At 39.2% G+C, this 27,010-nt stretch overlaps 2 protein-coding genes across 5 annotated transcripts in view; both read right to left on the bottom strand.

Annotated features, from left to right (window-relative positions):
- LOC129771579 (epsin-1) overlaps nucleotides 1-10,886 on the bottom strand; it is a 280,095-nt gene extending 269,209 nt beyond the window's left edge. Inside the window, exon 1 of the mRNA XM_055775358.1 lies at nucleotides 10,883-10,886. Within this exon, the coding sequence (XP_055631333.1) occupies nucleotide 10,883 (1 nt within the window). The 5' untranslated portion in view covers nucleotides 10,884-10,886. The remainder of the gene's footprint in view (nucleotides 1-10,882) is intronic.
- Nucleotides 1-27,010, bottom strand: part of LOC129771581 (calcium-binding protein E63-1) — a 236,331-nt gene that overhangs the window by 133,632 nt on the left and 75,689 nt on the right. For 2 of the 4 annotated variants that reach the window (XM_055775368.1, XM_055775367.1), the window contains exon 3: nucleotides 10,782-11,321. The exons of the other annotated variants lie outside the window; for them this stretch is intronic. In XM_055775368.1, coding sequence (XP_055631343.1) covers nucleotides 10,782-11,091 — 310 coding nt within the window. In that variant the 5' untranslated portion in view covers nucleotides 11,092-11,321. The remainder of the gene's footprint in view (nucleotides 1-10,781; nucleotides 11,322-27,010) is intronic. 4 annotated transcript variants of the gene reach the window in all.

The following is a 27,010-nucleotide window of genomic DNA, read 5'->3' as shown; positions in this document are numbered from 1 at the left end:
GAGTATAAACAGTGGATCTCGCTGAGACAAACTTTCCATTTTTTTTTTCAACCATTCTTTGTGTGGACACCGACTGGACAACATCGTTGCTGGACGAGCTGGACGGCGAGGGATCGAGTGCCTTTCTCAAGGCAAGAGGGCGGAGGTGGTAGCGCTGAAGTAGAGTAGAGTAGTGTTTTCAAAGGGCCTTTCTCAAGGCTAGAGACGAATGAACTGCAAAAGTTTAAAGTCTCTATAATACAATACCTACCTACCTACAAACTTTCATTCGGCATCGGACTGTTGATCAATCCAGTTCACTTTGCTTTTTCTTCGATCTAAGATTGGACCCCACCAGTGGTAATCCAACTTGGATATCGTCGTTTGGTTTTTATGTTCGTTTTTCGCGTTATTCGTATCGTGTGTTTTTCTTTCCGCGTCATAAATTGGACGCTTCACGTAGTGTGTGATGAGCAAGAAGAAGAGGAAGGCAGGCTCGAGCCCTGCAAAAAACGAACGCATTGCCAGGGGAAATAAAATTTCGAGGCAAGCGTCATCTAATGATGCACGCGATGTTGATGCAGTGAAAAGCGCTCGCACTGAACCGAGCTTTCGCGAGTGTGACACCGCATCGAACAATAGCGAAGTAGGCGATTTCGGCGCGTCGGTCGAAAATGTAAACGCCGTTACCCAGGCAGCAACCAAAATCAAGCTCCCCCCAGGTGGTGAAGGCGGTCGCTCTTGACAAACTCATTAGCAAATTCGCATCGATGGGTGCTACAGCAGAGTACAAGCTGTGTGGCATAATTCAGTTTTTTTTTCAAGCAGTTAACATTGTCTGTTTTCCGTCATCATAAGGGCTTCGTTGGTGCCTTTGCACTAAATTAAACTGCATTAAACTGACGTTATGACGAAGCAGGCGTTAATATTGTGCTCCAAAAAATAATTTGGGGAATACCAAGTATCTTGAATGTCTTACTGGAATGTTATTTGGGTTCGCGTGCCAGTCGCAAAACTGCCTTCAACTAGGATTGCATTTGCGCTAATATTGATCATAATGAAGCATTGCTAATGTTTTCGAGGTTCTTGATATTAACAAAAAGAGTTTATTTCGCTTGTTTAGTCACCAAGAAAGTAAATGTCGTTCTGGAATTTTGTATGTGATTACGTTTCGCTTGCCAGTAGCAAAACTTCCTCCACTAAGGGTGACAGCTGCGCTTCTCTCGAGCATGAGAAAGTAATGCAACTTTTTTTTCGAGGCCAGTAATATTAACAGAAGCGTTTCTTTTGAGAATAGCGCAAAATTATGAGAAGTGTTTATATTCCTAGTAGTTTCAAGCCACCAATGTAGGGCTCTGTATGCACGCTATGGCGAACGCTTGTTTGGCGCTTGGTTTACGTTGTACGAACGATGCCTAGAGGTGCGATTCCTTTGAGGCGATACTAAATAACATGTAGCATGATATTTGATACTTGCAAGTGTTGTCATTGTTGTTGTTTCCATGCGGTGCCAAAGATATATTGATGTAGTTATGAGATGTGGAATAATGGTGCTGTTGCAACATGTATATAATCGACTGTAGCCGAGTCTATGTCAATTGCGAAAAAGGCCACCGGAATAGCGTTCGAGGTAAATTTTCAATGCATTGACATGAAATAAATTGCGACATACGATCAGCTAGTGTATTGTTTTGCGAGGGCAAGAATGAATCATCACTCAATTATCGTCAACTGATTTTACAATGAAGAAACCATTCCAGAGATTATTCTTCTAAGCAGTTGTTTCTAAAACTTCACAGCATTGTAGAATAATATCCGAAGGTATAAATAAGCGACTTATAAAAAATAACAGCGTAGTTCTACGTCAACAATGCGGTCGTATCTTGGACACAACCTCCTTTAATTTTTAAAATAATGATGCAGCATTTTCGCTTAGGATACTGTAACAGAATTACACGTCAAGTGTCCATATTCAACTAGAAAAAAAATCGAAGAAAAACTGACTGGACTGTAGAAAAGAAACTATTCCGCTTTGCTGATTTTGGTATTAATATTGTTTTTCCAAGTAGCATTTCCCACCCCCCAAACGATATGGCAAAAAACAGGGAAAAAGGATTTACACCACCCGGCTATGTGTACGTGAATGAAAGTTCAATGACCTCGATGGCAAGCTTTATTCTCGTTGTCTATGGTTTATGTTGTTGTTTTTTTTCTCGCTATAGCTTTGTTTACGAAACCGGCGGAAAAGTTAATTGGTACGGTCAGCCGTGTTCCATTTTTGCTCCCAAAATGACCCAACCCCCTTCCTGCGATTCGCAGCCCGTTTGGTGTGTAACCAGCAATGTGATTACTTATTCACACGAGTTTTTCGGAGGGAAAAAAGGTGAATTGAAGCGATTGCTAACACGCAACTCATGGTGGATAGACTGTAGTGGAACCATTAAATCACGCCTCGTTTCGGGACATACAATAAAGATATTCATGAAAATCGGATCAGTATCAACGTTTGCTAGAAAATGGTTGGCCCACATTAAGGTAAGTTCTCGAAAACCGGAAACCACCTTCATTTGTATGCAAATAATTCTCAACTGAGTAAGTTCAAAGTTCATTTTCTGGAGTCACTGACCCAAAAGTACGATCATTCTTTGGAACACTGTATTCCATCTCTGTGAATACGCATTACCGCGAAACACCTGCTAGAGAATCAATCGCTGTTCATCTCCATCACGGTTGCTTCCAACGAATGGAAAGGTCACGAAAACAGACCGCTTCTCCCGTAGGGAAAAACACTAGCGGCTGACACTTGTTGTTCGCCTCACACCAAACCGTCGTCCACAAACATATATGCCGGCCTCGATGATTGAACACTCCGCTTCGTGAGAATGTGTTCGGATATGTTTGTTTTCGCCCCAAAATCGAGACACTTGCATCTGTGCTAATTTTAGAACCAGCGATCTTTCGACATTCGACAACATTCCGGCCAGCCGGAGGAGGTGTGAATATAAATAAATTTCACGTTTTCCAGTTGTGTCGAAATCTGGGTTCAATTTGATTTCCCGCGCCGGAATATTGAATGTTTGTAGAGTGATCATCATTCCAAGGTGTGGTGATGGCATCAAACATTCATGAGCTGGGAGTCCTTGGGTGACATTAGCAATTTAGGGCTCATTTTCGACGAGCCTTTTCACTACTCAGCCTAAGCTTTCATGCATAATTTATGACTGTCGGGACAGCCCCGTGGAACCCAATTATCGACGAATGAAAAGCGTGTGAGTTTGCTACTCCCACATGACCAGCCCCTTGTGTGGGTTGGAAATATAACAGACAATGAAATTGAACATGCTCTACAAAGCAACATGTTAAAACTTGATAAAAGCTAAGAAGAGAATAATTATGGGTTTATCGACCGTTTTTCTAAGATATTTGTTCGATAGAGTAATTAAAGTGTTACGGTTTTCAATTTTGTTTTCTATTCATTAAGTATCAAATAAGAGACAGTGTCATATGTTAGGGAATATAATTATACAAAATAATAATACGAGTACCGGTAAGTTTCTTGGATTTTTTTTTTCAAAAATTAATGCTTTATTCTGCAAAACTGCTTACAAATTTTATGTTCAAAGTATTGCCCATCGCTAGTCACAACTTTTTCCCATCTTTCTGGCAATTCACGGATCCCTTTGTCCCATTAAATTATCTTTTTTTTTTCTTCATCGCTATCCGAAATTTGTCCATTTGTTTAATGCAAGCATTTGCATAGGATTTCGAAACAAAACTTAACAAGTTTTACTCGGCAGCATAGATTTGGAAACTCGACAAGCCTTCTCCGTACATTTTAAGGCCACCGGAAAGATCCAGAATAGCTGAAAAAGGTTTCCACAAGAGCTGAGCGAATGACAGCAGGAAAACCGAAAAATCGCATGTGAATTGCTGCTCGCCTGGTACAGAAGGATGTCATTCCTCGATCGGATTGTAAAAGGCGATACAAAGCGGATTTATTTCGAGAATCCCAAGCGTCAAAAGTCTTGAGCAAACTCTGGGGAACCATCAACATTGGTTGCAGGGCCAAATCGCTAAGGACGAAAGACAATGCTACGAGGGCGGTCCGATAAGTACCTCATCGCCCGATGGTGTTAGTATCGCAAGAGAGATCATTTATCGTGTACACCCATACCTCGCTATACGGCCGCTTTGTTTTTTTAGGCTAAGAACTTATCGGACTGCCCTTGTATGTGTTTTGTGGAATCAGGAGGGTTTGATCTACTATGAACAAATCAAACCTGGAAAACAAATAATACTGAACGCTACCGACAACAGATGTTCAATTTGAATCGAGCTTTGGGTAAAAAACGACCAGGCGAATTTGTTACATGATAATACTCCATTACATACTGCAAAACAGGTCAAGGAAACGATTGACCCATTTGGTTGTAAGTTCTTTCAGATGCAGCCTGCTCACCAGACTTGGTTCTTTCCGTCTACTACATACAGTCATACCTCGATATAAGACAACCCCGATATAACGTAACTTTTTAAGATGTAAAAATAAACAATACAGAAATAATTTTCGGTGTATAAATTATTTCGAATAGATGTTTCTAGTAAGTTTTCAAACAAATAAGTACCGTAAAATGGGGTAGTATTGGTAATTTTATTTTGGATCTAAATTTTTATTTAATTTATTTTTTGATAGAAAGAAGCTTGTGGAAAAGCAAAGTACGGATAGTTTTGTATTACAGTCCACGACAATTTCCCATGCCTTTAACCTGATATTCTTGGACGGTCTTTCCACTTGATATTATTATGGCATTTTAGAACTTTTAGCATTACTTTGAACATGTTTCAAGAACAAAATTCAGAGGAATTTCCATTTGGAGAAAAAGTAAGTCAAATATAGAAACTATAAAATAAACATTGATACTAGAGATGAAACGGGTATCCGGCCTATCCGGTCAATATTTGCTATCCGGCTGGATACCGGATATTGGAAAAAATCCACAATGTCTCATTAACACAACATAAATAACGGACGGCGCCAGTGGTTGTGTGGTTAGCGTAACGGCCTCACAATCCGATCGGCCTGGGTTCCCAGCTGGCGTCGTTGGGATTTTCTGAGTCTGAGTCTGATAGGTAGGAAGATCAAAAAACAACATAAATCATAAAAAATAACTCATTAGCCTATTAGCATAGCATAGCAAAACCATTTATCCATAATTAAAAATATGATTTGGTTACAGAAATGCCAGATTTTTTTTTTAAATTAAAATAATATTTACTCATAACATTAACTTATGAGCAGTACACAAAATTGCCCAGTGGTTTTTATTATGATGAATAAATAATAAATTTTCGTAAGTTGATGATGACAACCGATTACGCTTTGCTTCGTAAACCAGCCTAGCGTCAGAGAATGGGATTTTTTTCCTGAACGCGACTCTAACTATTATTTTCATTTGCCACTTTGTTGAAACAGTCCTAAAATGTGTGTTGTGAGTTTCGTGCATAAGGTTTGATTCAGTTTCGTCTCTTTTGTTTCATTTACAGGTCTTGAAGACGACGATGAGCTGTTACTCTCAGAAGATTCGTCGCAAGATATTTTATGTACTCCAATAAAAATTGCCAGCAATACTGTTTACGTTTCGAGAATTCCTAAATAATCTGACTTGATCCTCGGGTCGGTTGCAATTACGGTTGCAATTAAGTAATTCTGATCTTCTACCAAGTAATTGAATCCTTAGGCGTCGTGCACAAATTACGTAACGCGAAAAGGGGGGGAGGGGGTCGAGGTTGCGTTACTTTCTGTGTATTAGAGATAGGAAATTGCGTTACGTAGGGGGGGGAGGTGGTCCAAAATCCGGATTTTTAGCGTTACGTAATTTGTGCCCGACGCCTTATCATAAAAAAACCCTGTTGAAGTTTACTTGCAGAAAACTTAAATCTCTATTAAAAGATATCCACGGAAACGGTAAATTTATTCATAGTTCATTATTTTTATGTAAAAATGTGTTTGTTTCTTTCAAAATGTAATCCTTTATTCGCTTCATGCACAAATGCAATGTTATCCAGTTTCATATTCGCAAATAAAAAGCCGAATATCCGGCTATCAAGCCTTGAAGCTATCCGATATCCGGCCAAACTACTTTCCGTTTCATCATTAATTATTACCAATTGTTCAGTCCGAGAAGCGCACTGAAAAGGGAAACGAATCAGATCGTAAATCCCACCCCCTTTTTTTCGCGACGCAACAGCCGAGCATAAAAGCAGCCACCCGATCGCGCGGAGGGATCAGTTTTCATTCTACCATCAAGCAAGCAACAAGTGAAGATTCAACAACAAGGTGTAACATTTTTAAAGAAACACCGTGTTTGACTGTCAAAATAAAGATCTCTTTATTTAGATAAAGCGCAGGACCCCGGTCCAACACGAACCGTGGTCTGCCTTCAACTTCAAACTATCACTGCTTCTGATGAGACCCTGTCTCTTACAAAATATGTTCTTATATACTAGTTTACAAAATAAACTTAAACTCTACACAAACATTTTCAGCTGGGCGGAGCATCGCATTTGGTGAATTACGTATAAGAGAAAAAGTGAGGATGAGGAAAAGTAGGTCTTCAGGTTTCCGCTTTGCCAAGCGCAAACGTAGCCTCAATGGAATGTAAATAATACAACCGGCACTTGCGTAACATGTTGATACAAGTGCGGTGTTTATTTACAGCATGGGAATGTTGCATCGCAGTCATAAATCGTATAGCGGATGACTAATACTTTATGGCCTGCGCTTACAGAGGGTTTGGGAGATTGGGTTCATTTAGTGTGAAATGAGAAGGACTATTTATGGATAGGGATAATGGGATGAAGATGTGAGAAAGAATATGGAAAAGGGAAATACTGCCACAAAGGAAGCAGCAAGATTAACGACAAGAGTAGCCGCAACAGTATCGCAAGAGTGGCGATGACTGTACCAGCAGTATTGCAAGTAACAGCAACAGCATCACCAACATCAGCAGCAAGAGTCGTTGCATTGCACTAAACCAACACATCCACATCGAAAAAGTCGCGAGAAAAGAAGTAGCAGAAATATTCATGATCATTTCACATGCGCAGTGGTACGACCAACTGCTGAAGAGTGTCGCAATCAAACATTGCCAGTGTAAATAATGTATAAAGAGAAAACTCAGTGTAAACAAATTGAATAAAATGTACACCCCGTAAAGTTCTCAAACATCATGCGCCCACCTTGCATTACTCTGACCCAGATCCAACAGAAAGTTTTCCTTAAATCATTCCGAAAGAGTTTGTATGCTCTTTTCAGAGCATGGAGAGAGTTTTCCATGCGCGGAGCTCCCACCCGTCGATTAAGGCGTGAGGAACACGTGGGTTCCTTCCACGCACCCGTTGTGTCCAAGAGTGGAATAACGCACCTTACATACAGTCCACCCCCTAGTTCCCAGCAGACGGAACACCAATTTCACTTCAATTTTTTCAGACTTTTTGCTCTACTTAAAACTGATGTTTGTCTTAGAAAATTATCTTAAATGGACATAAGAAAGGTTTATAAATACTGCTGGGTGATTGAAAATTAGTTTTTGCGCTTTATTGAGTAATCATGATTATTTTTGCATCAATCAAAAAAAAAATTTTTTGTTGCTTCGATATAACGTAACTCGATATAACGAGAAACGAGAAAAAAAATAAAGATGTCTTATATCGAGGCTTATATCGAGGTATTTGCATCGATGGTACACGGACTTGCTGGGCAGCGCTTCAATTTTTACGAAAATGTAGCTTGAAGAATGGTTTCCTTCTAAAGACAAACATTTCTTTTGGCATGACATCCACAAACTTCCAAAGAAATGGAAAAAAATGCATCAGCGAAAGACGCAGTCTCATATCGAGATAGTTTGATCCCCAAACCAAATTAGATCTATTATGTTAGATAGTAGCTTGTATTTTCAATGATATACTGACCTCTAATCAGCGCTATATTTTAATTAACACAACACATTAATTAAACTTTTGCTTTCTATCAGAATCAAAACTGAAGAACCATACAACAGAATATTTCGAGCATCCTTACTACCAAAGCAAACTCATGTTTTTTGAACCGTATGATTCTATTCTATTCCAAATCATGAACATTCTTCTGCTGCATAATCAATATTTTCAGAAATCCATTTCTGTCATTTTCCACACCTTCAGACGAAAATCAGAAATCAAAAACAAATCAAAAAGCCATTACCACTCCATCTCCTCCGATGAGATCCATTCTCACTGTTCAAGGTCAGGATGTTGTTTATTTTTCCCGCGCATTCTACACCCACCAAATCAAACACAGAATGGAATGGATTCTCTCCCACACACAAATGTGTCTGCGAGCTTGAAATACTACGACTTTAGCTTGAAAGTCACGTGTGAAAAAACGCCAAAATTCGTTTGCTCGATTTGGAAAACTCAACCCAAATGCTACTCCCACATTAAACACAAGCAGCCGGAATCATAATAAGGCACCAGAGAAACAAAAAGTCGGGAAAAACTGTAGACCAACTCAACACCTCCTTGAGCCAATCGGGGCGATCCGTGGGAATGAATTAAATGTAAAATCCTGGCAAAAAACGGGATCCCGTTCCATCGACCTTCTCCGTGTCTCCGTGTGTTCGTGCTTCGATTCTCGGGTTTTTGTTATGGCGCTTATATAAGCCATGAAGAAATTTTCTTCTCACCCTTCCGGTTCCCAGCAGCATCCGCTGTCAAACCGTACGTTGCGTCCTTGGGAGGGAATCCAAAATTTTATTGGCGAGGCGTTTCCGCCCCCGGAAGTCGAACTGAAATCGTTCCATTGTGATAAACTCTTATGAAATCTTTTCCTTTTGCCCATCAGACGAAGCGTAGCTCGAAAAATGCACTGGAACAATTGAAAACATAAACAGAAAGTGGTTCGGAGGGAGTTTCTGTTCGAACATTTTGATACATGCTGAGCCAGCGGCCAAGCGATTCTACGCCTTCGCTGTTTGTGAAAGAAGGCTAGCTTGAAGTTGGATCAAGCTAAAACGATGAAATCGCTCGAAGATATTGTTTTACACAATTACTGTTATTAAGTTTTTAGGATGGTATCTTCAGCACGATAACACAGGATGTGTATTTCGAAAATAGAACTCAATTTTCGTAAACGAAAAACAATAACCTCATCAATATTAGTATTATTAGTTTCAATATTTGTTACACAATAAGTCTGGATCAAACGTATATTTCAAAACAGATATATCTCATAAAAAGTGCAAATGAATTCTCGCGGCTGAAAACGAGAAAACGCTTGTTTTGGCTGGCGGCCATCAAACGGGAATAAATAGATTTCCCAACCTCACGTAGGGGAAGTGGGGGCATAGTGGTCACCCTAAGGAATATGCCCATTTCCAGCGCCCACATACCGATTCAATTCCCGTTTCTCGAAGAATATTATAGTTCAACTCATTGTTCTTCGAGATAGCAAACGGTTTTTACTATAAAAATTCAAAATGGTACACTTTTCACCATTAGAAAAAAAAAAGTGAAAATCGAACTTTTTTTTTGCTTGGAGGTAAAGTGGTCACCTAGTGAGGGCAAAGTGGTCACCCGCACATATCAAGCTAAATGGGATAGATTTATGCGTTTTTTTCGTCCAAATTTGTTCAAATCATATTTGATATAGTGGGTACATGTATGAAACAAGCTTGGCTTATTCACTTAGAGTCTCAATTTAAATTCTCTCTTGCATACAAAAACGTAGTAAGAAACACATAACGTTCCGCATAATGAGGCTTGGCTTAGTTGGAATGGCATATTTATCCAGGGTCAAAGCCACAAAAAGATCTTCTTAAAGAGCAGAATGTAATGAGGCCCATCAGCTTTAGTGAACAGAACATTGTAAGTTGTTATTCACCTATGACCACTTTGCCCCCAAACATCAAAATAGTTTCTATGCTAATTAATCGCTGAGATTGAACAAAATACCTGTTCACCTCTCCTAGAATATGTGAACATGGACGACTGATGATTTGTCCAATATATCAGATTGAATAAACTAAATTTCGCGAGAAATTGCGAATCGAGAGAGTAATTTCTGTTTTTTAATGTGTATTTTGACATGCGACAGTTCCACTGAAGTATAGAGTGACTCGAAAGTCATTAATTTCTTCAAACATAAGGATACTATCAATATGGCATCTATAGTCAATAGTTATACTACCAAACAAGCAGATGACCAATTTGCCCCCACTACCCCTAGCAATTAAAACATGTATCTGTCAACCGGAGTGGATCTCATGTTGCAAACCGGTGTCACCCTTTCTGGTCCGACCACTAGCGGGATAAATTTAACCTGTTGAACGGTCAAACCGGGGGACCCGTGAAGGGACAAATGCACAATGCTTCGGCTCGTTTCACCTCGCCCAGCCCAGCGGAATGTTTTATTAATGATGCTCATCGTCGGCCCCGTGCTGAACCAAATGTGAGAAATTGGCCACCAGTTGAGTTGTTTTCTGTTGGCTGCGCCAACCAAGAGCGCGACAAAAAATCTCGTTGTAAATCATTTAAATTGAAACAGGTCTATCCATCATCAAATAGTAGTTACACTTTCCACAAATAATCGTCAAATCCTACAAGTCACGTAACAGCGCTTGATGAGGCTTCCCCAAAGGTAAATAAAACAAGGCGATCTGATAACAAGCTATTAGCACGTAAACATGTCCAAGTCCGGGTCCAGATATGGATTAGCCACAACAATTGCTTTTCGTTTTTTTTTTCAGTTTCAGATGAACACTCACAGAACTTTTCGTCCTTCCTCGGCACAATCTTCTTCTTCCTGACGATCCGTCTGATGATACGCTTCTTCAGCTTCGGCTTCGGACTGTTCGACTCAGCATTGTTCGTCTCGGCACCGGAAACAGTCGTACCCGCACTTTGAACTTTCACATTTTCCGACACATTTTCCTCGGCGGTCGACGCATCGACAGCCCTCGGAGGGGTTCCCTCGCGAATGGCCCTCGTGGTCAGGAAATTGCTATCCATTACACGCCGCAGCCCAGCCGCGGACACTTCCGCGGTCGGACCGCGCTCCGGTTCCGGGTTACTCATGATTGCGGCCGGCGTTGCAAACCGCCTCGGTTGGCTAGAGCACTGGGAGCACTTTCGACAGCGCCACGGCTATTCTCAAGTTTTGTTTCTCTTATCTCGGGCAATGATTACAGCCCACCGAACAACCACTCGAAGGCTAAATGGTCTCGCATTTGCACCACAACAGGCCGATATCGTTCCAGCTTTGATTGAGGCACTTTAAATGTCTAGGGTGGCAATGAAAGACGCGGCTAGTAGAGCGGTAAAATTTGAATTGTCGGTGTCAGAATTGGAATCTGTTGCCACTAATTTTAAAATTTGTGTGAAATTTAGTAAGAGTTAGCTCTGAGTGTGAGCGGCTGAAAAATCCTAAATCTGAATCTTCTAGGAGTTTCCCCATGGGCGAGTTTCAAATCGACATTCCATTGTTTTTAGAATCATTTTTTTTTCCCAAAATATATTTTTTATTAAGGCACATGTGGCGTTAGCCTGACGGGGCCGGGAGTCCAATATTTTGACAATTTTTGTCTTACAACTATGTTAGTAATATGTAACCGATTACTCGCGGTTGGCTCGAGGTTAGTAAGGACCGTATCGTTAATTATGGGTACGCTCAAAACACAGCTTTATTTCAAATATTGCATTTATTTTTCAGTTCTGATATCAAAATATTGTATCTTATGAATGAAAGAAAGGAGTAACAGTAAAAAATAATCAAGATTCTGATTTTCGCGCCAATGATCGCACCTGCTTCTTGATGTCCCTCATTAGGTTCTGGACAACCGTCTCATCGACTTGTTTGCTCACATTTATCCAATCCTTTTTGAACTGCTCAAGGTCATCGGCTGCCTTGTCCTTCTTCCGCAGTCGTCCCTTCATCAAAGCCCAAAATTTTTCAATAGGTCTTATTTGCGGACAATTTGGAGGATTCATCTCCTTTTCCACAAAATCAACATTATTCTCGCGATACCAATCCAAGGTCAAACGTGCATAGTGGCATGATGCCAAATCAGGCCAAAATAGTGTCGGACCAGTGTGCTTTCGGATGAGCGGTAACACACGCTTTTGGAGACATTCTTTCCGGTAAATTTCACCATTCATATTCCCGAGAGTGAAGAAAGGAGATGATTTCATGCCACATTGACAAACAGCTTGCCAAACCAGCACTTTCTTACCGAATTTTTCGCAAAAAATTGACTTCTCCGCGTTCGGGACATCTGTTCCTTGCTTTACAGTGTAAAACTGTGCCCCAGGAAGAGTTTTGTAGTCCAGTTTGACGTAGGTTTCATCATCCATGACGATGCACAGTTCGCGTTTGCTTAAAATCCCATCGTAAAGCTTACGGGCACGGGTTTTCACGGAACTTGCCTGAATTTGGCTGCGTTTGGGACATTTTTGCTTTCTATATGCCTTCAGTGAGTTACGTTCTTTGGCACGTTGAACCATACCGATTGATGTTCCACACTTTTTTGCGCAATCCCGTATCGATAATTCCTTTTTTCTTTCAAATTGCCTGCAAATCTTTTTATCCAAGTTTGGCTTGGATGGCCCAGGTTTTCTGCCGCGACCGGGTAGATCCTTCAATGTATTATACATACCAAATCGCTTGATAGCGTTTTGGACCGCATGGACGCTTACTCCTTCCGCCTTCGCCAATTTTCTCATTGATATTCCTGTTTCGGAGCAGTATCTGGTCACAATGGATTTTCGTTTTTCTTCTGTTAGCCCTCTCATGATTGCACTTTTAGGAAAAAACGATCTTTTAACAATGCTAACTGAACGCTAACTGTGTCAACAACAGGAGAAAAATAAACAGCTGTCAAAACAAGCTATAGTCTTTTTCAGACGGAGACTCTAAGGCGTACCCATAAATAACGATACGGTCCTTATTACAAGTGTTCTCATAATTGGTATGTTGCAGTCTTCGATGCTCTGTACGTGTGCCCGACACGGGCTACTTCCTATTGGGATGCAGCTGACCATTAATCAGCAACGCTCCCTAGTCTGTACCCCATATCTAGCGTGGTGCGTCTTTCTCGACTCGATGAATCCAGGATAGAATGGTCACTAGCCGGCGCAATCTTCAGCTCGTGTAGAGTTGTCATGAGCGGTACAACCTTTGGCTCTTGTTGAATGATCAGTGGACTGCACAACCTTCGGCCCGTGCATCTGTAAAGAGTGTGTGTATGTATTGCCGCGACTAAGTAAAAGTTTATCGATCGGATAGGAGGGATATGAAACGGGGACACAACGAAGGAAACATCATTAAACGTTGACATAGGCGTTTCTGAGGAACAGGTATAGATGAAGCAGAAGATCAGGATCCCGGCTACCTAAGATATCCCGGACGGGGATATCCGATTGTCTGCCGTGTGCTCTCAGTGCTCTAGAGAGCTGAGAGCGAGCAGCATGGAACCGGATACACGACCAGACAACATGCTCAATGTCGTGGTAGCCATCGCCACAATCACAAAGATTGTTTGCTGCGAGCCCAATGCGATAGAGATGCGCGTTTAGGTTGTAGTGATTGGACATGAGCCGAGATATCACGCGAATGAAATCACGACCTACATTCAATCCCTTGAACCATGCACTCGTCGAGACCTTAGGGATAATCGTGTGTAACCAACGACCGAACTCATCTTCACTCCACATGCGCTGCCAACTAACGAGTGTGTCCTGACGAGGAATGTGAAAAAATTCATTATAGGCAATTTGCCTTTCAAAAAGTGTGCCTTCTGAAGCGCCCACCTTAGCTAGCGAGTCCGCTTTCTCATTCCCCGGAATCGAGCAATGATAGGGAACCCATGCTAAGGTAATCTTGAATAATTTTTCGACCAAAACACTCAATAGATGTCTTATTCTTGTTAGAAAATAAGATGAGCGTTTATCAACTTTCATTGAGCGGATTGCCTCTATTGAGCTGAGACTGTCTGAAAAAATAAAATAATGGTCGATGGGCAGTGTTTCAATGATCCCTAGAGCATAGTATATCGCACCCATTTCTGCGACATACACGGAACAAGGATTTTTGAGTTTGAAAGAGGCACTGGAAGTTTCATTGAAGATGCCGAAGCCAGTGGACCCGTTTATGTATGAACCGTCAGTAAAGAACATTTAATCAGATCCAACTTTCCCATATTTTTCCGAAAATATCGACGGAATAACATTGGAGCGTAGGTGATCTGGTATTCCATGGATTTTTTGTCGCATGGACAGATCAAAAATGACAGAGGAATTGCAGAAGTGAGGGAAGCAAACTTGGTTGGAGATGCCTGGTGAAGGGTGCACGTCGTGGGTAAGGTACTCATGGTATAAAGACATAAAACTTGACTGAGGAGTCAGTTGGAGTAGATTTTCGAAGTTATCAATCACCAATGGATTCATGATCTTGCAACGGATGAGAAATCTGTAGGATAATTCTGTGAACCGAAGAGTAAGCGGGGGTACTCCTGCCAAGACTTCGAGACTCATCGTATGTGTCGAATGCAAGCACCCCATGGCTATACGCAAGCAACGATATTGTATTCTCTCCAGCTTGAGAATATGAATCCTGGCAGCTGATCGGAAGCAAAAACTGCCATATTCTAACACTGACAATATCGTTGTTTTGAACAACTGAATGAGGTCTCCTGGATGGGCACCCCACCATGTTCCGGTTATTGTTTGGAGAAAATTGATTCTTTGCTGGCATTTCTGTTTCAAATACGCAATGTGTCTCCCCCAGGTACACTTAGAATCAAAATATACACCCAGGTATTTGAAAAACATAGAGTGTTGGATCGTTTTGCCGGATAGGTGAAGCTGGAATTGGGCGGGTTCGTGCTTCCTAGAAAAAACGACCATTTCAGTTTTCTCCGTAGAGAATTCGATACCCAGCTTGAGGGCCCACGTGAACAGATTGTTCATGGTATCTTGCAACGACTTTTGCAGAGCGACGGGATTAGTACCCGTGATGGAAATAACTCCATCGTCTGCAAGTTGTCTCAGCGTGCAGTCTCTAGTTAGACAATCATCCATATCATTGACGTAAAAACTGTACAAGAGGGGGCTTAGGCAGGAGCCTTGCGGTAGGCCCATAAAACTGTAACGAGAAGATTTTGCGTTGCCATGAGAGAAATTCTTGTGCTTTTCTGACAGTAAATTGTACAGGAAATTATTGAGAATTGGTGAAAGTCCACGATTATGAAGCTTCTCTGAGAGAATTTCCATGGAAACTGAATCAAATGCCCCTTTGATATCGAGAAAAACGGAAGCCATTTGTTCTTTGCGAGCAAATGCGATTTGGATTTCAGAAGATAGCAGCGCGAGACAATCATTCGTCCCTTTACCTCGGCGGAAGCCAAACTGCGTATTTGACAGCAGATTGTTCGTTTCGACCCACTTGTCCAAACGAAGTAGAATCATTTTCTCTAACAATTTGCGAATACAGGATAACATTGCAATCGGCCTATACGAGTTGTGATCGCAAGCCGGCTTGTTGGGTTTTCGTATGGCTATCACTCTCACTTGTCTCCAGTCATGCGGGACAATATTCTGCTCCAGAAACTTGTTGAACAAGTTCAGCAAACGCTGTTTTGCCAAGTCGGGAAGATTCTTCAACAAGTTGAATTTAATCTTGTCCGACCCCGGAGCTGAATTGTTACATGAGAGGAGTGCAATTGAGAATTCTACCATCGAAAAATTCTCATAATCGCATTGGAGCGGAATATCGCGTACGACGCTTTGTGCAGGAACAGAATCGGGACAAACCTTCCTTGCAATTTTGAAAATCCAACGGTCAGAGTATTCCTCACTTTCATTGGTATGGTTCCAGCCACGCATTCTCCTAGCCGTATTCCAAAGAGTACTCATAGCGGTCTCCCTTGACAAACCATTGACGAATTTCCGCCAATATCCACGCTTTTTTGCTTTAATCAGACCTTTTAGTTTGGCTTCTAGAGCTTGGTACTTTCGAAACCATTCCACTAATTCAGTTTTCCTGAATTTTTTGAAAGCGGATGAATTCTCAAGGTAGACACTCCCTGTCCCACCAAAGTGATGGAGGACGACGTCGGAAAGTGGTAGCCGGTACACGTTTCTTTTGAGCTTGAAGTGCGCTATCGTAAATCAAACTTGATATAAAATTATACTCTTCAAGGGGAGGAAGTTCATGCATGAAATGATTGCTTCAGATATTAATTCTGCAAATTTTCTCCAGTCAATATTCTTCGTGAGGTCATACGCAATATCGACTGACTCACTAGATTTTGATTCATTGGCGATCGATAAAATTATTGGCAGGTGGTCACTACCGTGGGGATCTTGGATTACCTTCCACGTGCAATCCAGGGATAACGAAGAAGAGCAAAGTGATATGTCTAGCATGCTTGCCCGTGCAGGAGGGTTGGCTATTCTAGTTGCTTCCCCAGTATTCAAAACTGTCAATTTGAAGTTGTCACACAGATCATAAATCAAAGTGGCACGGTTGTCATCGTAGAGTGAACCCCATGCTGTTCCATGGGAGTTGAGGTCACCTAAGATTAGTCGCGGCTCCGGCAGTGCCTCGATGATATCAAAAAACTGATGGCGGCCAACCGTAGTCCTGGGAGGAATATATATCGAAGCAATGCAGAGTTCTTTGCCATTGATTTGTATCTGGCAAGCGACAACTTCAATGCCTGTAATCGATGGGATCGTGACTCTATAGAAGGAGTGACGTTTTTTGATCCCCAATAGTACGCCACCAAACGAGTCGTTACGATCTAGGCGAATAATGTTGAAATCGTGGAAATTCAGCTCGTCGGCTGAACAAAGCCATGTTTCACAGAGAGAAAATACATCACAGTTAGAACTGTGAACTAAAAATTTAAATTGGTCTAGTTTAGGGATGATGCTTCTGCAATTCCACTGTATGACAGTGGTCAAATCCTTGACCTCTTGCGCTGAATTAGGCATCGAGGGAAATGAACGCTGCTAAAAAACCACATTTTTCTTTCAAAAATGTTCTCACAACCGGAAGCAAACATAATACTATGCTTTTAAGAGGATCATTTATATTTAAAGCATTTAAAATGTTATCCACAAGGTCTGAAAGCGCAAGCAGGCCAGGTAGTGGCTGTTGCTTCGACCGCGAAAATGGAACAGACGTGTTTGTTGTTGTTCCGGGAAGTGCTGAGGACCCCTGGTTGGTAGCATGACCACGTAAACCGGGAGGTACTTGCTTCGGCCTATTCTCAGCACGTTCAGTTCGAGGCTTCATTCCAACTTGGGAAGTTTCGGTATTCTTTCTGGGGAGTGATGGAAAAGAAGTAATTTTTCTTTTCCTGATGGCACCCTGCGATGTACCGGAACATCCGGCATTGGGAGCGTCAGCAACAGGCTCGTCGTTCTGCAGAATGGAGTAGGGATTGTCCAGTGTCGTTGGCACGGAACTCTTAAGCATTTCTGCAAAAGTCCGCTTGGAACGTTCCTTTAAGGAACGCTTGAGTTTTTCCCCTCGTTGTATGTACACCGGGCATTGAGTAAAATCATGAGGAGTCCCGCCGCAATGAAGACACTTGTGCTCTTTCGCGCAAGGATTTTCATCATGGCTCTCTCCACAATCTGCGCAACGTTTTTTATTGCAACAATAGGCGGTCGTGTGACCGAGTTGCATACATTTGTTGCATTTCATTACCCGGGGTACAAACAATCGAACAGGTAAACGAAGTGCCCCTATTGCAACGTAATTTGGAAGGGCGGAACCCTCAAAAGTCACACGAAAAGAGTTTGTCCGATTGAGAATTCTTTTGTCATTTTTATGTGACACAGATTTCAGTCGATCGCATGCAAGAATCTTCACAGTTTTTAGTGTGGAGTTCTTGAAGCGACCGACACCATCGATTATCTCTTTTCGGGTCACACCCTTTTCGGTTATTACGCCGTCTATTTCGACGTTGCAACAGGGTACGTATACACGATACTCAATCGCAAAGAGGTCGCAGCGCGTTATTTTGTTCGCTTGGGTCCTGCTTGAGACGACAACTCGTAGTTTGTCTGGCCCCATCCGTGTAATTTCGGTAACGTCAGTAAAATGTTGAGTTAGTTCTTTCGAGATGCGAATGACATTGAGAGGTTTGGATTTTCGTCTAAAGTACACAATGAATGGGCCTTTGGAGCCTTCAGGGTATTCTTTAGGACGAAAATCCTGTTTCTCGTCGATTTCCTCATCTTCGGAACTATCAACTTCGTAAACAGAATTTTCTACCTCAATTTCTGCTTCATCCTCCTGCTCTTCAGGAGGAGGTTCGGTATCAGAAATATTCAATTGCGTCAACGGGGGGTCCTTTCCGCCCTCAGCCATATTAGAAAAAACGGCCAACTGTTCGATATGAACAGAATATAATAATTATCAAAATGAATAAGTAAAAAAAAATATTATAAGGTTATGCTGCGGATAATATTTATATTAATTTATTTTATTTATTTAAATTCTAAAATGAAAAAAAGTTCCAATAAAATTTCAACGGTAATGTAACCAAGAAAAAATAGACACCCCTAATGCCAACGTTTGCCGATTTGGTAAACACACAGATGAACAATGATGTAAATCGAGCACATATGGTAGAAGGAATGATAGGAGGACAAAAGAAAAATAAACTTATACTTGCCGCTGCTGTGTGGCGTGTGTGATGAATCTGTATGAATTGTATCCTCTGCGTCTCGGTCGCGCACCACTTTGAGCTTCGCTCTACTCGCAAGCGCAATCGATGAAAAAAACACAGTCTGATTCGATGTGGAAAAAAACACCTTTGTTGGATCGTTTCGAAAACCTGTCCTATCTACTTGCGAGTTATCGAACGAATGTTCTGAAATATGAGTATGAATAAACATCAATTTGAGTTTGTTTGTCATTTGTTTTTGACAATATTGAAATTATTTCCTCAGTTGCAGTAATTTGGCTATTTCTCATGTTCATGTTGTTCAAAATTCAATAAGAATTCAGAAAGAATTGAAAAGTTGTCCAGCAATGAATAAAACTAAATTAGTTCCCGGAAGAATATTTTCAATAATGTCCAAATCGAACAACAAAAAAAGCTCGCACTAACATTGACCGATATCTAACTTCAGCATAAATATTTATTGTTTTTTAAAAATAAGTTTTAATTTCATACTAGAATACAAGAAGAAACAGGCATTCGGCGGTAAACGATTCGATAACACTGAAGAAATTCGTGACGGTGGTTACATCGTACTTCAAAAAGTTAAATGCTACGCATTTCGCGCTCGGAATAGAAAAACTCGTGCCAATGAAAAATGCCTCGAACGTTACGGCGATTATGTAGAGAAATAGAGAATAAAACGCAGATCACGAAAATCACCATGTTTTTTGTCCTAACTTTATTTTTCCGCGATTTCTGAGGCACTGAAACTTATTTTTTGAACGACCCTCGTATGTATGTTTGAATGTTTATAGGGTTGTCCCACATTAATAGAAATCTAACTTCGTTCCTGTTGACTGATTGCTCTGAAATTTGAAACACACCTTTATCTCTGGTTATTGAACTACGTATTCCATAATATTGAAGAATAATATTCAGAAGCTTTTCTGTTAATTGCACTTGATTGAAAAATCACAAAACGAAATGCATTTGATCGCAGTATTATATGAATAGAAAACATTGAAATAAACTCTTTCGCTTTAATTCATTTTTCTACTCCAAGGGGTACGGTAACACGGGGTGATTTGGTCATATGGGGTGATTTGGACCACCCCTTTATCTCAAAAATTACGGCTCAACTTGGATTTTCTATAATGTCATTTCCTTCTATTGTTGAACCGTATGTACCTAAAGTAAAAAAACTTTAGTAATACTTCACAAGTAGAGGGAAACGGTAGCATAAATACAGCAAGTACTTTGAGCGTCAAAAAATGTGAGTTTTACGATCGTGGTTTTAAGGTTTTTCCAGTAAAGTTCTGTTCGCCTACAGAAGAGGAACAATTTGATGTAGCGAAACTGTAAGTTTGATAACAATAAATGAAATTAACTGCATTTTCATTTTTGCGTGTTGTGTGGGGTGACATGGACACGTTTCTGTGGGGTGAATTGGTCCTACAGGTTTAAGACTTTTCTTTGGTCTGATTGATTCCAGATGCCGCTGAATTACAAGAAGAGGATAGACAGACAACATTGGAAGAAGGAGGAGCTTGAAAGAGCAACGCAGGCCATCGAGAACGGATTTTCTTTGACCAAGCATCAAAAGTGTTTGAAAATGCTCGACCAACAGTGAAAAGATTCATGCAGAATTCGAGATGGTGTCAATCCAACTTTTCTGGTCTGGAATCTGGCCAAGACATCTGGTATCGATCCCAAAACATTGTTACTGATTGTAACATTATCCCAAAATACTTTACATAAACATAAGTATATTTTTTTCGATGAAACACTCACTGGTCCAAATCACCCCGCATCAAATTTTAATGTCCAAAAATCATCTCTTTTATTTTATGATATATTTGGTAGATTGAAGCTTTATATAATGATTAAACATTATTTATCGAGAGAAAACAAGTGTAGCTCAGTATACAATGTGACATTTTTTATTTAGACCGTATTGGTTTGGAAATATTAGGCGATTTGCTTAGGTGGTCCAAATTCCCCCCTTTTCTCCTACTGGCAGATTATTTTTCAGCATCGATAACATCTTTTCAGATTCTTCACGATGCTGGATAACAACCGCGTGTATGTGTGTGTGGCGGCTGCTCCGATGTCTCAAGCGGAACCGTTTTTTGATGCTGATATTCTCTTGGTCGCCTTTTCAGTGGCACCACTCTCCAGGCTCTTGGTGACACCGTTCATCAGCGCTTTCATGATGAACAAAATTAGCTTCACCACAACAGCGACAACATGCTCCAATCGCTGTTCAATTATAAATGAGTGGATTTTCGAGCGGCGCTCGCTTATATACCGATTGGTGATTTCAAAAGCCTGTTTCGAAAGCAAATTTGAGGCTATTTAAACAAGTTTTTGAATCAAAAAGTAACAAGTATGTAACGCGTAGACGTTTTATTCTTCGAATGAAGTGTTTATCATACCATTCCGTTGTTTAGGAGCCATTAACACTCAACATCTCGGTCTCCGGCGTAACGCTTTCGTTTTCGAAACTTTGTTTTTACACCCCGGTATAGAAATGAAAAACGTAGTCCTACGTCAAAAATTGTTGAATGGTTTCACTGTAGAGATATATAAGCATGATACAGATAATGTAATAAAAACTAGAAAATATAATAAATAAATAAAAAACTTTTTAAGTTAATCGGTTTCATTGTGATTAAACGTAATAAGAATACAGATGATATGCAAAAAGCTAGAAAATAATTAGGGAAGTATCAGTTAGTACTTATCACACCTCTTCCTTTATAAATATAGGCCATTGATGAAACTGAAATATCGTCGGGCATATGATAAAACAACTAACTGTGGGTAATGGAAATCCGACGTGCCCCATGATTTTATTTTAGTCTTATCAATGGCCTATATCAGTGATTTCCAACCGGTGGGGAATTTGGTCATTAAAAGGGGGGAATTGTGCAAGAGAATATTGCACATTTACTTCGTTTTGAAGAGGACAATGATTAGCAAAAATTGCCACAAAAACATTATTGGATATGCTAAAATTTGCGATCCTCGGCAAACATTTCCAAATATGAAATGTAATGTTCAATCGAACAACTTCGCAATGTTTGAAATACTTTCATCAGTGAATGATGATGGAACAGACGAGGAAACAGTACAGAAGACCATAAAAAAGGAAATTTTACAGCATTTGTCAAGACTTTTTACAACAAGTTAAACTTGAAACATATTTTCCTTAAATCAAAAAACCAAATTTGGACATGGTTTGAGTGTCGAAAGTTTCGGATCAATTTCTGTAGTATTTGTAGCGTTATGTGGTTCTTCGAAAGCCTGAAAGCATATTATTTTCATAAGCTCATAATTAAAATACTATGAATAATTCTTAGCAACTTTCTCTTCGATTGTGTGAAATGAGATGCTCGATCTATGCCGTTCCCCAGTTTGAGCCGTGGAAGAGACAGTCGTAAAATATATTATCTAATCAATTATTGAAAATGCTTTTAGAGATCATCGGTAAAACTTTTTACTAATATATTTATTCTTGTGTAGTGACAACTAAGCTATATAAGCTAATGAAAAAAAAAAAATCATCAAGCACTATAAGAAAAATTAGATATGCTTCTGAAGGTAGAATTGTTTTAATGTTTAAAATAATTGATGGTAGATATACTACATTTACTTTAAGGGAAAATACAGCAAACTACAAACGACTGTATACGGCTGTGGTGGTTGATAGTATCTGCGTCGTTTAAGTTCTGCGATTCTTGTCTTAATTTTAAAGTTTGTGCAATGAATAATTTCAAAGAACAATCTTTTCAATTACTTGAATACTTATGACTTGATCGTTTTTTTTATCCCATTTATTTTTATTATTTATTAGGCTCATTAGCATTTTAGCTGTAACAGAGCCAGGTTTTAATCGTGTACATGTACATATGTTTATGTTTCTATAAATTGTAAATTACATAGTAGTTAGTAGTAGCCATTTAGGCGTTAAGTTTTCTGTTCCATTACATTATGGTATATTACACAGTAGTAGTCATTTAGGCGTAAGGGTATTCTTTCTGTTCTTCCATAGTTCAGTAGACCGGACAGCGGAGACAGTTAATATTGATCATTGTTGGGTTATTTATAGAACAGCAGCCCGATGCGTCTTGCAGAGTAGAGCAGTTGTATGGATGAATCGATCTTATTTCGACCGTGGATCGTTCTCCATCGCTGATGATGGTTGCGTGGACGTAGTTATTCTATAATAACACAAATATGGTCAATTGAGGGCCCTGAGTTTGAACTCACGATCGATCGCTTGGTAAGCGAACGCGTAACCAAGTGGCTACGAAGACCCCCGATTTGATCGTTGACAAGGTATATAATTGCACAAAGGTTTTTTAAAATGATTACCATTTAACGTTTACTCATTTGGAGGAAAAAAGGCGTCATATAAATCAAAACTGACAAAAACCGGATAATTTTCATTGCTGGTACTCATAAACATCCATTGATGATAATTGCAAAATCGAAGAACCCGCGATGTTTCAAAGCGGAAACTATTTCTTGATAAAATTTCCTCTTGCGATGGACTGATTAAAAATTGTCCAACGTCAACAGAATGATGAATTAGGGACTAATTCAAAACATAAAAGTAATATATCGAGAAAAATTATGAATGTCAATCATGCTAAGATCAGAAAGACTGGACAAGGCACTGAAAATAATAACATTGAAAGATCTAGTTATTTGAATATTGGCAGCACTTCAACCACAATCACCAAATCTTGGGAGCAAGTTGATGTGGTCCAAAACAAATATGTATTTGGTTAATAAAGACAGAATGTCTGTGTCCACCGTATTTATGGTTTCTGATCCTGGTAATTAAATAGTGGATATTTCACACACAACTTTCCAACAGCCAAATATATTTAGTGTGTATAGTGTATAGTGAATGATCCTTCAGAAAAGAATAAAGATGTTGGGAAAAATGGAAATGAAGAGAAAAAAAATAATGGTTGCAGTAATCAACGGGAAATAACTACTCTCAAAAACTAACGATTGAGAATACGATAGAATGGGAAGAACAAAATAACAACAAAAAAAAATAAAAAAAATAGCTACAATGTCTTCGAGAAAACAAGAGAAATTTCTATGAGAAAAGCACTGAAACTATAATTCCGTTTTATCATGTTATACTGTATTGTTTTACGTGTCCATGTGACAAATGCTGTTATAAATGTTTTACTATAAATTTTGCATGTTACACGGAGAATATTATTTAAACCATACATATTGGAGAGAAAAAAAGATTTTTCGTTTAATAAAAAATATCTGTTTCGAATATACCACGTTTCTATTTCATCACACAAAAAATTTTTTTTGAGCGTGATATTATCGAGACATCACTATACCTTTTTGTAATCAGATTCACGTATTAAATCAAATTTGTTACGAACATAACTTGAAAACCGTTTGTATTCTTGCATTACTTTACTGATATGCTACAGACTTTCTCACAAAATACTGATAGGGGTGAAGCACTGGGATTAATTTTCGGGGGAATTGAGCAAAAAAGATTGAAAACCACTGGCCTATATTAATGAAGGAAATGTTATGATAATTACTAACCGCTACTTCCCTAATTATTTTCTAGTGTTTAGTACACTATCTGTATTATTATTACGTTTAATCGCTGTTCGGATAGGTTTTCAGGCAGACGAAAACACGTTTTGACAGCAGCTTTTACACAGCTTCAAAGCTGAAAATATATTTGTACTGATTTCATGTTTTTTTCGATAACATGTACACTTACATTGTCGTGTTCTTTTTTCGATGATCTACCCGAAACCTCACTGACTATCTATTATCTTGTAAATAATGATAACTGAACATAAATAAATAAGAATTAGTATAAATTGACTCTACTTGATTGTTATTTTAACGTTTGAGGTTCAATGTTTACCTATACTGACTTTAACTTGACTTTACTTTAAGTTTACCACAAACAAAATAAATTAACTGAACTTGCGAATTTTCAAAAGCGATTTTTTTTCTTCAAATCAAGTCGTAACACGTTTTCAAACTCTATCTGCGCTTTGTCACGTTTCAAATGAAGTTGTCTGCTAAGCTCCGCTTGACGTTTGGCATGAAAAAACAGGGTTGTGCGGAACTCACCCAGCTGTCAAACGAGACTGCCCTGTGGTTTCGTTACAATCGCAATGGAACCGTTTCACTTGAAAAGATTTTTTTACTTATTTTATTATCGATTCTACTAATCAGCAACTCCGCGCATACGAAACCATGAAAAAAATGACTTGTCTCATAGATAGCCCTGCCAAAAAGAAGGGGAAAAATGTGTAGCTACCTATGGGCAATATGTTGGATAATTCGTTTGTGACAATTTTTTCACAATCAAGTTGCATTTCTTGCAAACCTCATAACCCTCAAAGTGCTCAAACGCTTCATAGAAAATCGAAATTTAGCAATGGTTTATAACCTTCAGCCGTGGCTAATATTAGATAGATACAGGTCGGACTCGATTATATACAATTTTGGACTCGATTATATACAGTTTGAAAAAAATGTTTTTTTTTATTTTTCAAATATGACTCATTTCAAGAAACAATGTTATCTTTCAACGTTAAGGTGAAATTTAAGGGGCTTTTATATGTATTGAAGATTTGAAGATTTTGCTTGAATTTTCACCAGTAATTGTTTAAATCTATATTGCAACGAAATTAAGATAGATAGAAGTTGGGTGTCAAAGAACAAATAGTAGAGCGAAAGATTTAATTTCATTGATAGAAACAATTTTTAATAAAGCATTGAAGTTTTTCACTTCTAAAATGTTAATTAAATCCACCAGTTTACATGTTTCACAACCATATCCTGTACTAAGTTTTCTCATGTTTCAAATGAAAGCAACAGAATCGACTTCTGTAGCGTACGTTTTAATGGAGAGCCAGTTTGAGGCAACAGAGTCCAAAACCAAAAAAAAGTTCTATAACTCTGTCATTGTTGAAATTCGAACATAAGCATAGAAGGAAAATTTCATCAAATATTATCCTCTATCACCTTCTGAATGAATTTGGATTTTTTATATGATAAAGGTATTTTATGACTTCAAGGGGATGAATAAAAAATTAAATTCTTCTTTTATATTCAAAAAATAAAAAAAAATTGAATGAAAAAAAATTAAATATGAATAAAAAAAGATCTAAGAGAATATTGTTTTAACTCGATGATATTCAGGATTCGATTATACGCAGTGAAATAAATCCGAAACTGCATATAATCGAGTCCGCCCTGTATACTCTTCTAAAAGAGAATTAGAAAACAGATTTCTTTCTTAATCGTATAAAATAATCGGTTTTGAAACAGATAACTCAATGATACCTATTTTATTTCTTCATTTGAATTCTTTTAATTTTTTACCTAAATTAATGCGCTGAATGAATAAAGGTTGAACTTCAACTGAAGTTTTGCAATGAGTTACAATGACAAGGTAGAGCCTTTTTAAACATCATGATACACATGATATTATCGATTATGTATATTGTTTTTTTCAAATAAAACTTGATATTTCAAATTTTACCGCACTACTGAATCATAAAATTGCCCACGCCACAGTCCACCCTGATAAGGGACAAAAACACAAAATTTGTTATCAGATCGCAATGTTGATTCTTCTCTGGTTTCATGAGAAACCACGCTGTTTCCCGGTGTTGTCTTTGTATCAGTCCACTCAGTCCAATTTACTGCGACACTCGTCACAATATCAGATAATAATCTGCGAGGAATACCCGGTCACAACACGGCAAATGCATCGCAGCGCGTACTTTTGAGTTACGACTCAACATTATTATCTTCGGCATGATAACGAGAGAGTTGCCACTGCACGAGACATCATGAAAACAGTTCAATTAAATGTCTATTAAGGGTGCTGCTCTTTCCTTCGGTAAAAATTCTTCGAACTGTAATCGATTTCGATTCAAAGCTTTTCCGAGTGTATTCAGTTCGATTCGAATCGTGTTCTTCTGCCCTTCATGGCAATCGGAGACCTGCAAAAGGGAAAATTTACGGGAATTTACAACAACAAAACCATAGCAAGTTGGCTAGCCGACATGAGCCCAACACATCGACTCATTTGGCCCTGTCACGGTCATGCACATGAACACAAAACATACACATATGTACACTGCGAGTACCACTAAACGAAAATGGGAACAGTCAGACGACGGATCGAACAGATATAGATCGATAGCAGCATCTTATCAGCGCCACCACACGTATGTGTGGCCATGGTTCAATTGATAGGGGTTGAAACGAGTTCACAAGGTGAGCACAATAAT

The sequence above is a fragment of the Toxorhynchites rutilus genome, chromosome 2 (assembly GCF_029784135.1).
Source record: "Toxorhynchites rutilus septentrionalis strain SRP chromosome 2, ASM2978413v1, whole genome shotgun sequence".
NCBI classification, from domain to species: Eukaryota; Metazoa; Arthropoda; class Insecta; order Diptera; family Culicidae; genus Toxorhynchites; species Toxorhynchites rutilus.
Note: the sequence above shows the minus strand (reverse complement) of the source record. Positions and strands in the feature narration are given on the sequence as shown.